This window comes from Bombina bombina, chromosome 9 (assembly GCF_027579735.1).
Source record: "Bombina bombina isolate aBomBom1 chromosome 9, aBomBom1.pri, whole genome shotgun sequence".
Classification (NCBI taxonomy): domain Eukaryota; kingdom Metazoa; phylum Chordata; class Amphibia; order Anura; family Bombinatoridae; genus Bombina; species Bombina bombina.
The window spans coordinates 285,608,284-285,628,735 of NC_069507.1; the positions used below are offsets into that span (position 1 = coordinate 285,608,284).

At 44.6% G+C, this 20,452-nt stretch overlaps 1 protein-coding gene across 2 annotated transcripts in view; it reads left to right on the forward strand.

The window, feature by feature from the left end:
- Nucleotides 1-7,079: 7,079 nt before the first annotated feature.
- The window catches only part of USP5 (ubiquitin specific peptidase 5), a 461,221-nt gene continuing 447,848 nt past the window's right edge, over nt 7,080-20,452 (forward strand). For both annotated transcript variants that reach the window (XM_053692844.1, XM_053692845.1), the window contains exon 1: nt 7,080-7,243. In XM_053692844.1, the coding sequence (XP_053548819.1) occupies nt 7,112-7,243 (132 nt within the window). In that variant the 5' untranslated portion in view covers nt 7,080-7,111. The remainder of the gene's footprint in view (nt 7,244-20,452) is intronic.

Here is a 20,452-nt window from a genome sequence, read left to right on the forward strand (position 1 = left end):
ACGCCATCTTGGATGACGTCCCTTAAAGGAACAGTCATTCGTCGATCAGTCGTCGGGCCGGATGGATGTTCCGCGCTGGAGGTCTTCAGGATCCTGCCGCTTCGCTCCGGATGGAAGAAGATAGAAGATGCCGCTTGGAGAAGATGTTTGCCGGTCCGGATGTCCTCTTCTTGCCGGATAGGAGGAAGACTTTGGACCCTCTTCTGGACTTCTTCAGTGGATGTCTAGCCCCCGCTTGGGTTGGATGAAGATATCGGAGCCAGGACCGATCGGTGATACCTGGATGGTGAAGACAAGGTAGGAAGATCTTCAGGGGATTAGTGTTAGGTTTATTTAAGGGGGGTTTGGGTTAGATTAGGGGGTATGTGGGTGGTGGGTTGTAATGTTGGGGGGGGGGGTATTGTATGTTTTTTTTTACAGGCAAAAGAGCTGAACTTCTTGGGGCATGCCCCGCAAAGGGCCCTGTTCAGGGCTGGTAAGGTAAAAGAGCTTGTAACTTTTTTAATTTAGAATAGGGTAGGGAATTTTTTATTTTGGGGGGCTTTGTTATTTTATTAGGGGGCTTAGAGTAGGTGTAATTAGTTTAAAATTGTTGTAATATTTTTCTTATGTTTGTAAATATTTTTTTATTTTCTGTAACTTAGTTCTTTTTTATTTTTTGTACTTTAGCTAGTTTATTTAATTGTATTTATTTGTAGCAATTGTGTTTATTTAATTTATTGATAGTGTAGTGTTAGGTTAATTGTAGGTAATTGTAGGTAGTTTATTTAATTATTTTATTGATAGGGTAGTGTTAGGTTTAATTATATCTTAGGTTAGGATTTATTTTACAGGTAATTTTGTAAATATTTTAACTAGGTAACTATTAAATAGTTCTTAACTATTTAATAGCTATTGTACCTAGTTAAAATAAATACCAAGTTGCCTGTAAAATAAATATTAATCCTAAAATAGCTATAATATAATTATAATTTATATTGTAGCTATATTAGGGTTTATTTTACAGGTAAGTATTTAACTTTAAATAGGATTAATTTATTTAATAAGAGTTAATTTATTTCGTTAGATGTAAATTATATTTAAGTTAGGGGGGTGTTAGGGTTAGGGTTAGACTTAGCTTTAGGGGTTAATACATTTATTAGAATAGCGGTGAGCTCCGATCGGAAGATTAGGGGTTAATAATTGAAGGTAGGTGTCGGCGATGTTAGGGAGGGCAGATTAGGGGTTAATACTATTTATGATAGGGTTAGTGAGGCGGATTAGGGGTTAATAACTTTATTATAGTAGCGCTCAGGTCCGCTCGGCAGATTAGGGGTTAATAAGTGTAGGTAGGTGTCGGCGACGTTGTGGGGGGCAGATTAGGGGTTCATAAATATAACATAGGGGTCGGCGATGTTAGGGCAGCAGATTAGGGGTACATAGGGATAACGTAGGTTGCGGCGGTTTACGGAGCGGCAGATTAGGGGTTAAAAGTGTAATGCAGGGGTCAGCGATAGCGGGGGCGGCAGAATAGGGGTTAATAAGTGTAAGGTTAGGGGTGTTTAGACTCGGGGTACATGTTAGGGTGTTAGGTGCAGACGTAGGAAGTGTTTTCCCATAGGAAACAATGGGGCTGCGTTAGGAGCTGAACGCTGCTTTTTTGCAGGTGTTAGGTTTTTTTTCAGCTCAAACAGCCCCATTGTTTCCTATGGGAGAATCGTGCACGAGCACGTTTTTGAGGCTGGCCGCGTCCGTAAGCAACTCTGGTATCGAGAGTTGCATTTGCGGTAAAAATGCTCTACGCTCCTTTTTTGGAGCCTAACGCAGCATTTTTTTGAACTCTCGATACCAGAGTTAATTTTATGGTGCGGCCAGAAAAAAACCTGCGGAGCGTTAACAGCCCTTTTACCGCCAAACTCCAAATCTAGGCCCAGGTGACATATTACTCCTTATACAGACAAAGGCAGGTGTAGCACTAAATGTCACACCGTACAGTGTACTTGTTACACCGGGTGACACATTACTCCTTATACAGACAAAGGCAGGTGTAGCACTAAATGTCACACCCTACAGTGTACTTGTTACACCGGGTGACACATTACTGTTTATACAGACAAAGGCCGGTGTAGCACTAAATGTCACACCCTACAGTGTACTTGTTACACCAGGTGACACATTACTCCTTATACAGACAAAGGCAGGTGTAGCACTAAATGTCACACCCTACAGTGTACTTGTTACACCGGGTGGACACATTACTCCTTATACAGACAAAGGCAGGTGTAGCACTAAATGTCACACCCTACAGTGTACTTGTTACACCGGGTGACACATTACTCCTTATACAGACAAAGGCCGGTGTAGCACTAAATGTCACACCCTACAGTGTACTTGTTACACCGGGTGACACATTACTCCTTATACAGACAAAGGCAGGTGTAGCACTAAATGTCACACCGTACAGTGTACTTGTTACACCGGGTGACACATTACTCCTTATACAGACAAAGGCAGGTGTAGCACTAAATGTCACACCCTACAGTGTACTTGTTACACCGGGTGACACATTACTGTTTATACAGACAAAGGCCGGTGTAGCACTAAATGTCACACCCTACAGTGTACTTGTTACACCAGGTGACATATTACTCCTTATACAGACAAAGGCAGGTGTAGCACTAAATGTCACACCCTACAGTGTACTTGTTACACCGGGTGACACATTACTCCTTATACAGACAAAGGCAGGTGTAGCACTAAATGTCACACCCTACAGTGTACTTGTTACACCGGGTGACACATTACTCCTTATACAGACAAAGGCCGGTGTAGCACTAAATGTCACACCCTACAGTGTACTTGTTACACCGGGTGACACATTACTCCTTATACAGACAAAGGCAGGTGTAGCACTAAATGTCACACCCTACAGTGTACTTGTTACACCGGGTGACACATTACTGTTTATATAGACAAAGGCCGGTGTAGCACTAAATGTCACACCCTACAGTGTACTTGTTACACCAGGTGACATATTACTCCTTATACAGACAAAGGCAGGTGTAGCACTAAATGTCACACCCTACAGTGTACTTGTTACACCGGGTGACACATTACTCCTTATACAGACAAAGGCAGGTGTAGCACTAAATGTCACACCCTACAGTGTACTTGTTACACCGGGTGACACATTACTCCTTATACAGACAAAGGCCGGTGTGTAGCACTAAATGTCACACCCTACAGTGTACTTGTTACACCGGGTGACACATTACTCTTTATACAGACAAAGGCAGGTGTAGCACTAAATGTCACACCCTACAGTGTACTTGTTACACCGGGTGACACATTACTCCTTATACAGACAAAGGCCGGTGTAGCACTAAATGTCACACCCTACAGTGTACTTGTTACACCGGGTGACACATTACTCCTTATACAGACAAAGGCAGGTGTAGCACTAAATGTCACACCCTACAGTGTACTTGTTACACCGGGTGACACATTACTCCTTATACAGACAAAGGCAGGTGTAGCACTAATTGTCACACCCTACAGTGTACTTGTTACACCAGGTGACACATTACTCCTTATACAGACAACGGCAGGTGTAGCACTAAATGTCACACCCTACAGTGTACTTGATATACCGGGTGACACATTACTCCTTATACAGACAACGGCAGGTGTAGCACTAAATGTCACACCCTACAGTGTACTTGATATACCGGGTGACACATTACTCCTTATACAGACAAAGGCAAGTGTAACACTAAATGTCACACCCTACAGTGTACTTGATATACCGGGTGACACATTACTCCTTATACAGACAAAGGCAGGTGTAGCACTAAATGTCACACCCTACAGTGTACTTGATATACCGGGTGACACATTACTCCTTATACAGACAAAGGCAGGTGTAGCACTAAATGTCACACCCTACAGTGTACTTGATATACCGGGTGACACATTACTCCTTATACAGACAAAGGCCGGTGTAGCACTAAATGTCACACCCTACAGTGTACTTGTTACACCGGGTGACACATTACTCCTTATACAGACAAAGGCAGGTGTAGCACTAAATGTCACACCCTACAGTGTACTTGTTACACCGGGTGACACATTACTCCTTATACAGACAAAGGCAGGTGTAGCACTAAATGTCACACCCTACAGTGTACTTGTTACACCGGGTGACACATTACTCCTTATACAGACAAAGGCAGGTTTAGCACTAAATGTCACACCCTACAGTGTACTTGATATACCGGGTGACACATTACTCTTTATACAGACAAAGGCAGGTGTAGCACTAAATGTCACACCCTACAGTGTACTTGTTACACTGGGTGACACATTACTCCTTATACAGACAAAGGCCGGTGTAGCACTAAATGTCACACCCTACAGTGTACTTGTTACACCGGGTGACACATTACTCCTTATACAGACAAAGGCAGGTGTAGCACTAAATGTCACACCCCTACAGTGTACTTGTTACACCGGGTGACACATTATTCCTTATACAGACAAAGGCCGGTGTAGCACTAAATGTCACACCCTACAGTGTACTTGTTACACCGGATGACACATTACTCCTTATACAGACAAAGGCAGGTGTAGCACTAAATGTCACACCCTACAGTGTACTTGTTACACCGGGTGACACATTACTGTTTATACAAAGGCAGGTGTAGCACTAAATGTCACACCCTACAGTGTACTTGTTACACCGGGTGACACATTACTCCTTATACAGACAAAGGCAGGTGTAGCACTAAATGTCACACCCTACAGTGTACTTGTTACACCGGGTGACACATTACTCCTTATACAGACAAAGGCCGGTGTAGCACTAAATGTCACACCCTACAGTGTACTTGTTACACCGGGTGACACATTACTCCTTATACAGACAAAGGCCGGTGTAGCACTAAATGTCACACCCCTACAGTGTACTTGTTACACCGGGTGACACATTACTCCTTATACAGACAAAGGCAGGTGTAGCACTAAATGTCACACCCTACAGTGTACTTGTTACACCGGGTGACACATTACTCCTTATATAGACAAAGGCAGGTGTAGCACTAAATGTCACACCCTACAGTGTACTTGTTACACCGGGTGACACATTACTGTTTATACAGACAAAGGCCGGTGTAGCACTAAATGTCACACCCTACAGTGTACTTGTTACACCGGGTGACACATTACTCCTTATACAGACAAAGGCCGGTGAAGCACTAAATGTCACACCCTACAGTGTACTTGTTACACCGGGTGACACATTACTCCTTATACAGACAAAGGCAGGTGTAGCACTAAATGTCACACCCTACAGTGTACTTGTTACACCGGGTGACACATTACTGTTTATACAGACAAAGGCCGGTGTAGCACTAAATGTCACACCCTACAGAGTACTTGTTACACCGGGTGACACATTACTCCTTATACAGACAAAGGCAAGTGTAGCACTAAATGTCACACCCTACAGTGTACTTGTTACACCGGGTGACAAATTACTCCTTATACAGACAAAGGCAAGTGTAGCACTAAATGTCACACCCTACAGTGTACTTGTTATACCAGGTGACACATTACTCCTTATACAGACAAAGGCAGGTGTAGCACTAAATGTCACACCCTACAGTGTACTTGTTACACCGGGTGACACATTACTCCTTATACAGACAAAGGCAGGTGTAGCACTAAATGTCACACCCTACAGTGTACTTGTTACACCGGGTGACACATTACTCCTTATACAGACAAAGGCCGGTGTAGCACTAAATGTCACACCCTACAGTGTACTTGTTACACCGGGTGACACATTACTCCTTATACAGACAAAGGCAGGTGTAGCACTAAATGTCACACCCTACAGTGTACTTGTTACACCGGGTGACACATTACTCCTTATACAGACAAAGGCAGGTGTAGCACTAAATGTCACACCCTACAGTGTACTTGTTACACCGGGTAACAGATTACTCCTTATACAGACAAAGGCCGGTGTAGCACTAAATGTCACACCCTACAGTGTACTTGTTACACCGGGTGACACATTACTGTTTATACAGACAAAGGCAGGTGTAGCACTAAATGTCACACCCTACAGTGTACTTGATATACCGGGTGACACATTACTCCTTATACAGACAAAGGCCGGTGTAGCACTAAATGTCACACCCTACAGTGTACTTGTTACACCGGGTGACACATTACTCCTTATACAGACAAAGGCCGGTGTAGCACTAAATGTCACACCCTACAGTGTACTTGTTACACCGGGTGACACATTACTCCTTATACAGACAAAGGCAGGTGTAGCACTAAATGTCACACCCTACAATGTACTTGTTACACCGGGTGACACATTACTCCTTATACAGACAAAGGCAGGTGTAGCACTAAATGTCACACCCTACAGTGTACTTGTTACACCGGGTGACACATTACTCCTTATACAGACAAAGGCAGGTGTAGCACTAAATGTCACACCCTACAGTGTACTTGTTACACCGGGTGACACATTACTCCTTATACAGACAAAGGCAGGTGTAGCACTAAATGTCACACCCTACAGTGTACTTGTTACACCGGGTGACACATTACTCCTTATACAGACAAAGGCAGGTGTAGCACTAAATGTCACACCCTACAGTGTACTTGTTACACCGGAAGACACATTACTCCTTATACAGACAAAGGCAGGTGTAGCACTAAATGTCACACCCTACAGTGTACTTGTTACACCGGGTGACACATTACTCCTTATACAGACAAAGGCAGGTGTAGCACTAAATGTCACACCCTACAGTGTACTTGTTACACCGGGTGACACATTACTCCTTATACAGACAAAGGCCGGTGTAGCACTAAATGTCACACCCTACAGTGTACTTGTTACACCGGGTGACACCCACATGTTAGAAACACAAGTATGGGCAATATGCCCTTAGTAAACATGGCCGAAGGTGGGGCGGATGAAATATACTCAATTGAATTGGTAGTAGCACGCATGTGCGGTGAGTTTAACGCATGCGCAGTCTTTTCTAAGCTGGACCAGTCGGGATCCTAGGGAGAATCAGACAGTCACCGGAAGCGGAAGTGCTATCTCATGCCGGACAGCAGCACCGAAGACATGACTGACCTGAAGGATGCTCTGGTGTCCGTGTTACCCAGTATCCGTGTCCCGCGGGCCGGGGACCGAGTGTACAGAGACGAGTGTGCCTACTGCTTCCATACCCCGGTACAGCGCATGCCCATGTGCATACCCCCGTATTGTACTGACACCCGTGTGCTCTAATGTACAGCACCTACACCCTGTATTGTACTGACACCTGTGTGCTCTAATGTACAGCACCTACACCCTGTATTGTACTGACACCTGTGTGCTCTAATGTACAGCACCTACACCCTGTATTGTACTGACACCTCTGTGCTCTAATGTACAGCACCTACACCCTGTATTGTACTGACACCTGTGTGCTCTAATGTACAGCACCTACACCCTGTATTGTACTGACACCTGTGTGCTCTAATGTACAGCACCTACACCCTGTATTGTACTGACACCTGTGTGCTCTAATGTACAGCACCTACACCCTGTATTGTACTGACACCTGTGTGCTCTAATGTACGGCACCTACACCTGTATTGTACTGACACCCGTGTGCTCTAATGTACAGCACCTACACCCTGTATTGTACTGACACCTGTGTGCTCTAATGTACAGCACCTACACCCTGTATTGTACTGACACCCGTGTGCTCTAATGTACAGCACCTACACCCTGTATTGTACTGACACCCGTGTGCTCTAATGTACAGCACCTACACCCTGTATTGTACTGACACCCGTGTGCTCTAATGTACAGCACCTACACCCTGTATTGTACTGACACCCGTGTGCTCTAATGTACAGCACCTACACCCTGTATTGTACTGACACCTGTGTGCTCTAATGTACAGCACCTACATCTGTATTGTACTGACACCTGTGTGCTCTAATGTACAGCACCTACACCTGTATTGTACTGACACCTGTGTGCTCTAATGTACAGCACCTACATCTGTATTGTACTGACACCTGTGTGCTCTAATGTACAGCACCTACACCCTGTATTGTACTGACACCCGTGTGCTCTAATGTACAGCACCTACACCCTGTATTGTACTGACACCTGTGTGCTCTAATGTACAGCACCTACACCCTGTATTGTACTGACACCTGTGTGCTCTAATGTACAGCACCTACACCCTGTATTGTACTGACACCTGTGTGCTCTAATGTACAGCACCTACACCCTGTATTGTACTGACACCTGTGTGCTCTAATGTACAGCACCTACACCTGTATTGTACTGACACCTGTGTGCTCTAATGTACAGCACCTACACCTGTATTGTACTGACACCTGTGTGCTCTAATGTACAGCACCTACACCTGTATTGTACTGACACCTGTGTGCTCTAATGTACAGCACCTACACCCTGTATTGTACTGACACCCGTGTGCTCTAATGTACAGCACCTACACCCTGTATTGTACTGACACCCGTGTGCTCTAATGTACAGCACCTACACCCTGTATTGTACTGACACCTGTGTGCTCTAATGTACAGCACCTACACCCTGTATTGTACTGACACCTGTGTGCTCTAATGTACAGCACCTACACCCCGTATTGTACTGACACCTGTGTGCTCTAATGTACAGCACCTACACCCTGTATTGGACTGACACCTGTGTGCTCTAATGTACAGCACCTACACCCCGTATTGTACTGACACCTGTGTGCTCTAATGTACAGCACCTACACCTGTATTGTACTGACACCTGTGTGCTCTAATGTACAGCACCTACACCTGTATTGTACTGACACCTGTGTGCTCTAATGTACAGCACCTACACCTGTATTGTACTGACACCTGTGTGCTCTAATGTACAGCACCTACACCCTGTATTGTACTGACACCTGTGTGCTCTAATGTACAGCACCTACACCCTGTATTGTACTGACACCTGTGTGCTCTAATGTACAGCACCTACACCCTGTATTGTACTGACACCTGTGTGCTCTAATGTACAGCACCTACACCCCTGTATTGTACTGACACCTGTGTGCTCTAATGTACAGCACCTACACCTGTATTGTACTGACACCTGTGTGCTCTAATGTACAGCACCTACACCCCGTATTGTACTGACACCTGTGTGCTCTAATGTACAGCACCTACACCTGTATTGTACTGACACCTGTGTGCTCTAATGTACAGCACCTACACCTGTATTGTACTGACACCTGTGTGCTCTAATGTACAGCACCTACACCCTGTATTGTACTGACACCTGTGTGCTCTAATGTACAGCACCTACACCTGTATTGTACTGACACCTGTGTGCTCTAATGTACAGCACCTACACCCTGTATTGTACTGACACCTGTGTGCTCTAATGTACAGCACCTACACCCTGTATTGTACTGACACCTGTGTGCTCTAATGTACAGCACCTACATCTGTATTGTACTGACACCTGTGTGCTCTAATGTACAGCACCTACACCCTGTATTGTACTGACACCTGTGTGCTCTAATGTACAGCACCTACACCCCGTATTGTACTGTCACCTGTGTGCTCTAATGTACAGCACCTACACCCTGTATTGTACTGACACCCGTGTGCTCTAATGTACAGCACCTACATCTGTATTGTACTGACACCTGTGTGCTCTAATGTACAGCACCTACACCATGTATTGTACTGACACCTGTGTGCTCTAATGTACAGCACCTACACCCTGTATTGTACTGACACCTGTGTGCTCTAATGTACAGCACCTACACCCTGTATTGTACTGACACCTGTGTGCTCTAATGTACAGCACCTACACCCTGTATTGTACTGACACCCGTGTGCTCTAATGTACAGCACCTACACCTGTATTGTACTGACACCTGTGTGCTCTAATGTACAGCACCTACACCCTGTATTGTACTGACACCCGTGTGCTCTAATGTACAGCACCTACACCCTGTATTGTACTGACACCTGTGTTCTCTAATGTACAGCACCTACACCCTGTATTGTACTGACACCTGTGTGCTCTAATGTACAGCACCTACACCCTGTATTGTACTGACACCTGTGTGCTCTAATGTACAGCACCTACACCCTGTATTGTACTGACACCTATGTGCTCTAATGTACAGCACCTACACCCTGTATTGTACTGACACCCGTGTGCTCTAATGTACAGCACCTACACCCCGTATTGTACTGACACCCGTGTGCTCTAATGTACAGCACCTACACCTGTATTGTACTGACACCCGTGTGCTCTAATGTACAGCACCTACATCTGTATTGTACTGACACCTGTGTGCTCTAATGTACAGCACCTACACCTTTATTGTAGTGACACCTGTGTGCTCTAATGTACAGCACCTACACCCCGTATTGTACTGACACCTGTGTGCTCTAATGTACAGCACCTACACCCTGTATTGTACTGACACCTGTGTGCTCTAATGTACAGCACCTACACCTGTATTGTACTGACACCTGTGTGCTCTAATGTACAGCACCTACACCCTGTATTGTACTGACACCCGTGTGCTCTAATGTACAGCACCTACACCCTGTATTGTACTGACCCCGGTGGGCTCTAATGTACAGCACCTACACCCTGTATTGTACTGACACCCGTGTGCTCTAATGTACAGCACCTACACCCTGTATTGTACTGACACCCGTGTGCTCTAATGTACAGCACCTACACCCTGTATTGTACTGACACCGTGTGCTCTAATGTACAGCACCTACACCTGTATTGTACTGACAACTGTGTGCTCTAATGTACAGCACCTACACCCTGTATTGTACTGACACCCGTGTGCTCTAAAGTACAGCACCTACACCCTGTATTGTACTGACACCTGTGTGCTCTAATGTACAGCAGCTACACCCTGTATTGTACTGACACCCGTGTGCTCTAATGTACAGCACCTACACCCTGTATTGTACTGACAACCGTGTGCTCTAATGTACAGAACCTACACCCTGTATTGTACTGACACCCGTGTGCTCTAATGTACAGCACCTACACCTGTATTGTACTGACACCTGTGTGCTCTAATGTACAGCACCTACACCCTGTATTGTACTGACACCCTGTGTGCTCTAAAGTACAGCACCTACACCCTGTATTGTACTGACACCTGTGTGCTCTAATGTACAGCACCTACACCCTGTATTGTACTGACACCCGTGTGCTCTAATGTACAGCACCTACACCCTGTATTGTACTGACACCCGTGTGCTCTAATGTACAGCACCTACACCCTGTATTGTACTGAACCCGGTGTGCTCTAATGTACAGCACCTACACCCTGTATTGTACTGACACCTGTGTGCTCTAATGTACAGCACCTACACCCTGTATTGTACTGACACCTGTGTGCTCTAATGTACAGCACCTACACCCTGTATTGTACTGACACCTGTGTGCTCTAATGTACAGCACCTACACCCTGTATTGTACTGACACCCGTGTGCTCTAATGTACAGCACCTACACCTGTATTGTACTGACACCCGTGTGCTCTAATGTACAGCACCTACACCCTGTATTGTACTGACACCTGTGTGCTCTAATGTACAGCACCTACACCCTGTATTGTACTGACACCTGTGTGCTCTAATGTACAGCACCTACACCCTGTATTGTACTGACACCCGTGTGCTCTAATGTACAGCACCTACACCCTGTATTGTACTGACACCCCGTGTGCTCTAATGTACAGCACCTACACCCTGTATTGTACTGACACCCGTGTGCTCTAATGTACAGCACCTACACCCTGTATTGTACTGACACCTGTGTGCTCTAATGTACAGCACCTACACCCTGTATTGTACTGACACCTGTGTGCTCTAATGTACAGCACCTACACCCTGTATTGTACTGACACCTGTGTGCTCTAATGTACAGCACCTACACCCTGTATTGTACTGACACCCGTGTGCTCTAATGTACAGCACCTACACCTGTATTGTACTGACACCTGTGTGCTCTAATGTACAGCACCTACACCCTGTATTGTACTGACACCTGTGTGCTCTAATGTACAGCACCTACACCCTGTATTGTACTGACACCTGTGTGCTCTAATGTACAGCACCTACACCTGTATTGTACTGACACCTGTGTGCTCTAATGTACAGCACCTACACCCTGTATTGTACTGACACCTGTGTGCTCTAATGTACAGCACCTACACCCTGTATTGTACTGACACCTGTGTGCTCTAATGTACAGCACCTACACCCCGTATTGTACTGACACCTGTGTGCTCTAATGTACAGCACCTACACCCTGTATTGTACTGACACCTGTGTGCTCTAATGTACAGCACCTACACCCTGTATTGTACTGACACCCGTGTGCTCTAATGTACAGCACCTACACCCTGTATTGTACTGACACCCTGTGTGCTCTAATGTACAGCACCTACACCCTGTATTGTACTGACACCTGTGTGCTCTAATGTACAGCACCTACACCCTGTATTGTACTGACACCTGTGTGCTCTAATGTACAGCACCTACACCTGTATTGTACTGACACCCGTGTGCTCTAATGTACAGCACCTACACCCTGTATTGTACTGACACCCGTGTGCTCTAATGTACAGCACCTACACCCTGTATTGTACTGACACCCTTGTGCTCTAATGTACAGCACCTACACCTGTATTGTACTGACACCTGTGTGCTCTAATGTACAGCACCTACACCCTGTATTGTACTGACACCTGTGTGCTCTAATGTACAGCACCTACACCCTGTATTGTACTGACACCCGTGTGCTCTAATGTACAGCACCTACACCTGTATTGTACTGACACCTGTGTGCTCTAATGTACAGCACCTACACCCTGTATTGTACTGACACCGTGTGCTCTAATGTACAGCACCTACACCCTGTATTGTACTGACACCTGTGTGCTCTAATGTACAGCACCTACACCCTGTATTGTACTGACACCCGTGTGCTCTAATGTACAGCACCTACACCCTGTATTGTACTGACACCTGTGTGCTCTAATGTACAGCACCTACACCCTGTATTGTACTGACACCCGTGTGCTCTAATGTACAGCACCTACACCCTGTATTGTACTGACACCCGTGTGCTCTAATGTACAGCACCTACACCCTGTATTGTACTGACACCCGTGTGATCTAATGTACAGCACCTACACCCTGTATTGTACTGACACCCGTGTGCTCTAATGTACAGCACCTACACCCTGTATTGTACTGACACCCGTGTGCTCTAATGTACAGCACCTACACCTGTATTGTACTGACACCCGTGTGCTCTAATGTACAGCACCTACACCCTGTATTGTACTGACACCTGTGTGCTCTAATGTACAGCACCTGCATCTGTATTGTACTGACACCCGTGTGCTCTAATGTACAGCACCTACACCCTGTATTGTACTGACACCTGTGTGCTCTAATGTACAGCACCTACACCCTGTATTGTACTGACACCCGTGTGCTCTAATGTACAGCACCTACACCTGTATTGTACTGTCACCTGTGTGCTCTAATGTACAGCACCTACACCCTGTATTGTACTGACACCCGTGTGCTCTAATGTACAGCACCTACACCCTGTATTGTACTGACACCTGTGTGCTCTAATGTACAGCACCTACACCCTGTATTGTACTGACACCTGTGTGCTCTAATGTACAGCACCTACACCTGTATTGTACTGTCACCTGTGTGCTCTAATGTACAGCACCTACACCCTGTATTGTACTGACACCTGTGTGCTCTAATGTACAGCACCTACACCTGTATTGTACTGTCACCTGTGTGCTCTAATGTACAGCACCTACACCTGTATTGTACTGACACCTGTGTGCTCTAATGTACAGCACCTACACCCTGTATTGTACTGACACCTGTGTGCTCGAATGTACAGCACCTACACCTGTATTGTACTGACACCTGTGTGCTCGAATGTACAGCACCTACACCCTGTATTGTACTGACACCCGTGTGCTCGAATGTACAGCACCTACACCCTGTATTGTACTGACACCCGTGTGCTCTAATGTACAGCACCTACACCCTGTATTGTACTGACACCTGTGTGCTCTAATGTACAGCACCTACACCCTGTATTGTACTGACACCTGTGTGCTCTAATGTACAGCACCTACACCTGTATTGTACTGACACCTGTGTGCTCTAATGTACAGCACCTACACCTGTATTGTACTGACACCTGTGTGCTCTAATGTACGGCACCTACACCTGTATTGTACTGACACCTGTGTGCTCTAATGTACGGCACCTACACCCTGTATTGTACTGACACCTGTGTGCTCTAATGTACAGCACCTACACCCCGTATTGTATTGACACCTGTGTGCTCTAATGTACAGCACCTACACCTGTATTGTACTGACACCCGTGTGCTTTAATGTACAGCACCTACACCCTGTATTGTACTGACACCTGTGTGCTCTAATGTACAGCACCTACACCTGTATTGTACTGACACCTGTGTGCTTTAATGTACAGCACCTACACCCCGTATTGTACTGACACCCGTGTGCTCTAATGTACAGCACCTACACCCTGTATTGTACTGACACCTGTGTGCTCTAATGTACAGCACCTACACCCCGTATTGTATTGACACCTGTGTGCTCTAATGTACAGCACCTACACCTGTATTGTACTGACACCCGTGTGCTTTAATGTACAGCACCTACACCCCGTATTGTACTGACACCCGTGTGCTCTAATGTACAGCACCTACACCCTGTATTGTACTGACACCTGTGTGCTCTAATGTACAGCACCTACACCCCGTATTGTATTGACACCTGTGTGCTCTAATGTACAGCACCTACACCTGTATTGTACTGACACCCGTGTGCATATAATATACAGCCCTCAACACTCAGACCCTGGAGTTGTGCACTAATATACAGCACCCAAACCTTGGCACCTTGCCATAATATACAGCACTCAGACCTTAGAATCTAATACCTAGACACTGCACTGTACCGTAGGACACAGCACTCGGCTCTTGCACTGTAGCCTAGAATAGTGTACCAGACCCTTGTATAGGTTTGATGCGAAATAGTAAATTGAATGTACAAAATAGTTTGTGACATGGGATACAGGGCTTTCATGACAGCACTGCATGCAGTTGTTTGGGTCATCAGATCATGCTCAGAGTTAAAGGGACATCAATATAATAATGTGCACTAAAGGGCAGGGGCATAGATCTCTTGAATTAATCTTTTTTTAGCCCCTGGAAATGACTAAAGCACATAGTTACAGTCGCTTCTGTGTTGAATTTGGTTGGGGATTAGTGGATGTGCACAATTTCCATCCCTGATTGACATTAAGGTCCAGATTACGAGTGGATCGCAAAATATTGTTTAAGACACTGCATGAGAACTAGCGCAGTTATGGGCGGCAGATATCTGAATGTATACATATATATTTGTGTTAAGGTGTATAAGGGGCTTATAAGCACTCATCCCTTAAACAAACCAGGTGTGTAAGTTAAAACACTAACTTTATTGCATATAGTAATAAAACAGGGAACCACTCTGAACAACAAAAAACACCACCTAAACCCAGATAAACTAACCGTATCTCGCCCCCCCTGTTTCCTGGCCGATAACCGGATACTTCGGCTTCAGGGGTGAGGAACACAGTAAATTGCACAAACGCGTTTCGGCCTTAGTACAGGCCTTTCTCAATGTTCTGGGTGTATATATACACATACTAACACATAAATACATATGTATATACACATAGTAACACATAAATACATATGTATATACACATAGTAACACATAAATATATATGTATATACACATAGTAACACATAAATATATATGTATATACACATACTAACACATAAATATATATGTATATACACATAATAACACATAAATATATATGTATATACACATAGTAACACATAAATATATATGTATATACACATAGTAACACATAAATATATATGTATATACACATTAACACATAAATATATATGTATATACACATAGTAACACATAAATATATATGTATATACACATAGTAACACATAAATACATATGTATATACACATAGTAACACATAAATATATATGTATATACACATAGTAACACATAAATATATATGTATACACATAGTAACACATAAATATATATGTATATACACATAGTAACACATAAATATATATGTATATACACATAGTAACACATAAATACATATGTATATACACATAGTAACACATAAATATATGTGTATATACACATAGTAACACATAAATATATATGTATATACACATAGTAACACATAAATACATATGTATATACACATAGTAACACATAAATACATATGTATATACACATAATAGCACATAAATATATATGTATAATATACACATAGTAACACATAAATATATATGTATAATATACACATAGTAACACATAAATACATATGTATATACACATAATAACACATAAATATATATGTATATACACATAGTAACACATAAATATATATGTATATACACATACTAACACATAAATATATATGTATATACACATACTAACACATAAATATATATGTATATACACATACTAACACATAAATATATATGTATATACACATACTAACACATAAATATATATGTATATACACATACTAACACATAAATATATATGTATATACACATACTAACACATAAATATATATGTATATACACACAGTAACACATAAATATATATGTATATACACATAGTAACACATAAATATATATGTATATACACACAGTAACACATAAATATATATGTATATACACATAGTAACACATAAATATACATACGTATAAGCATATACATATATATTTACAGAGAACACACGGTTCCCATAGACCGCAATGTAAAGGCACTTTTCAGTGCTGTTTTCTTTCTCATGGCAGGGAGAGTCCACAAATTCATTCATTCATTACTGTTGGGAATTCAACACCTGGCCACCAGGAGGAGGCAACGACACCCCAGCCAAAGCTATTAGTATCCCTCCCTCTTCCCCTACTCCCCCAGTCATTCTATGCCTCTGCAACTTGGAGGAAGGCAAAGATAGTGCTCTGAAGAAAATCGGATTTAAGTCTTTTAATGGGTAGTTTCCCTGCAAGATAGAACTGGGGTCAATGCTGTGTCCATGTCATCCTCTTAGTAAGAGTATTGGTAGCTGTTAGCTGCAGGGTGTCACAGAGAACTTTTCTGTCCCCCACCAGGCAACCGGTGTTGGCTTACACTGCTTTCCTTTCTACCTCAGGTCCCTGTCAGAAGTCTGGCCTGGAAGTGCAGCATCCATGGAGGGTAAGTCCTTTTTTTTAATCATTATTTCTTCCTGTGGAGGAGCATATGGAATAGGACAAGGGATTTTAACAGGTGATCGCTTGGCACCTATTTTCCATCATGGATTAGTTTTGGGATTCGTATATCCTGTTTTCAGGATATTTATTTAACTGGGTGACTCCAGGTTAATTATGACCTCACGGACAAGAGGGTAAGTATACAGCCTTTACTCTGTTTTGGGACCGCATGCTGCTTCTAGCCTGACAGACAAGGGGGTAATATACAGTTCTGTTATTAGCCCAACCCAACATCTGCAGACTGTCTCAGACTAGGGGATCCGCATTCAGCCCTTGTTTTAGTCCTGCATTTTACTTTTAACCTTCGCAGACAAGGGGGTTAAATGAGAGGGGTTTATAGTACCATAAGTGGTGAGTGCCTTTAATGTAAATAGGAATTTGCTACTCTGGGCTCAGACTCTGACGGCTTCTGCCTTTGGCTATCAGCACTTGATCTCTATCAGTTTCCTGCACACTATTCGGTTTTGCCGTGGTTTTTAGTACATGCAGGCTTTATAGTAGCCCACTATCGCCCTGATTCTCTTAGTATGGAGAGGGCTTTATTCAGTAAAGGAGTGTGACAAGTTTTTAACTCTGCAGTCCTGCGGCAGTAGGGCTCATATTGTTCCCGCCGCTGGGCCGTTTTGGTGAACTTTGTCCTCTTCCTTTGAGGCCATTTACAGTGCTCTCACACTTATTCAGCACACTACTCCCTACGCACATCGAGGTCTCTGAGCTCGACACAGTCAGTACGTTTATAGTCCTATGGGGCTATTTCTTTATCTCCTATTTTGAGTTGTGTTTAACCATATTGGTTGCGCCAGGAGCAATATGGTCAAGCATGTGTGTAGGGGCTGAGCGTGGCGGGATACAGAGAGAATTTGGCATACCTTATGGTTACTACAATATTCTGTCCCCGTCATACTTGGTTTTACTTGTATATGAATCCCCATGTATGGTAGCTGTGACAGACCCTTCTGTCAGTACTGAAAGAGTTAACTTTGTTCAGCTTTAAGAAGCTATTTTCTAAATACAAGGTTGCTGGCATCAGCTATTGTGTGTTGTAATTAAGTTTAAGTGATAAACATTCACATTGTTTAATCCCATCCAGAGAGCAGACGCCCAAGTGATAAGAGAGGCTCAAGTGTGTCTTGTGTTTAACTTGTTTATCTGCTTAAGTAATGTAATTCTATTGTGGCATGTCAAAGGGTGTTTTCCCTCTATCTAATGTACAATATTCTTTCAACCCCCCATCTGGGGTCAGACCTGCATAAATACTGGGCATATAGCCTTCAATAAAGTGCATTCTGTTTTAACCTTCAATGTGGAGCCTGGTCTCATGTTTGAGGGGGGAATTAGCTGGGTTGTGAGTTGCTGATCTCACATTCAGGGCATCTTCCATCTGGTATTAACCCTTGGTATCCTGTTGGTACCGTAACAATTGGTGGCAAGCGACGGGAGGATCCTTATCGCCCAGAAGAGCAACTACGCATCCAGACCGAATGGGAATACCGTATGAAAGGCTAAAAAGAGCTACCCTTAAAGACCTGCTAGAACAACGGGGCCAACAAACCAGTAACCTCAGGAAGAGGGAGATTATTACAAGACTGACCGAGATGGACGGAGTACCAGGGCCCGAAGGAACCAATGAGCCCAGCATATCAGACAGAACCCCCGAAGAAGCAAGCTTTGACCGGGCGGTCAAAATAAGACTGGCACATTATGGCCCAAACCCATCTGCGGAAATTATCGACCGGGTCATAGCAGCTGTGGAGGCCAACCTACTTCGCCAAAGCGGCGCTGCAGCAGCCCAAGTCACAGCAACCCCAGTGGAAAAGAGAGAAGTGCATTTTACAGCTTTTAAAAACTTCCTGGAAACAGAAGGAGAGATTGATGGGTACCTTGCGGATTTTGAGAGGCAATGTGCACTACACCAGGTACCCGCAGAGGACTGGGTCACGATATAATCCTGAAAATGATCCGGCCGGGCCAGTGAGGCTTTTCGGCCATTCCAGATGAGGAAGTCGGGGATTATAATACTGTAAAAGAGGCTCTGCTCTCCAGATATGCGGTTACACCGGAGGCATACCGGAGGCGGTTCAGAGACACTGTTAAATTGGCTGGTGATTCCTACGTTGAGTGGGCATGTAAGGTGCACCGCACAGCAGCTCACTGGATGGCGGGGTGCCAAGCCGTATCCGGGGAAGAGGTGCTGCAGCTATTCCTGTTGGAACATTGCTTTGACAAGTTATCAGCAGGAGTTAGAGAGTGGGTTCGGGACCGTAAACCCTCCACCCTGCATGAAGCTGCTCGCCTGGCAGATGAGTATACGGATGCCCGCAAACTGGATACTGCTACCACTAAGCCCCCTGCTAGAGTGGAGTACAGACCCCCAGTCACCCCAGCAGCTGCCAGTTACCAACCCCCGGTGCACCGCTATACCACACCGCCTTCAGCCACGAACTACCCTCAGACAGCCCGGTTCACCTCACGGGATTACTCGCAGCCTATTCGGTGCTTTGGATGTAAGCAACTAGGGCACAAAAGATCGGAGTGTCCCCTAAACACTGCGAACCAAGCACAGTCCTGGAGGAGACCCGCCAGCGGAATCCCACGTAACCCTCAGCCTGCTGCCCACTGCGTAGAGGGGGAAGAATGCTGGGGCATCCTACATGAAGCAGACCCCGTGCAAGCTGTCCACCGGGATAACCGACAACAGCACCGGAAACTGGTTAAAGTAAATGGGAAGGAGGTCAGCGGTCTACGGGATACTGGCGCTACCATGACCTTGCTCCAAAAGAACTTGGTGTCCGAGAACCAGCACACCGGAGACACTGTGGCTGTGAGGGTGGCAGGGGACACTGTGTTCCGCCTACCTGTTGCCCGGGTACATTTGGATTGGGGAGTGGGCGCTAGACATGTGAATGTGGGGGTCATGAAGGATTTACCAGCTGATGTTCTCCTTGGAAATGACTTGGCCCCCCTT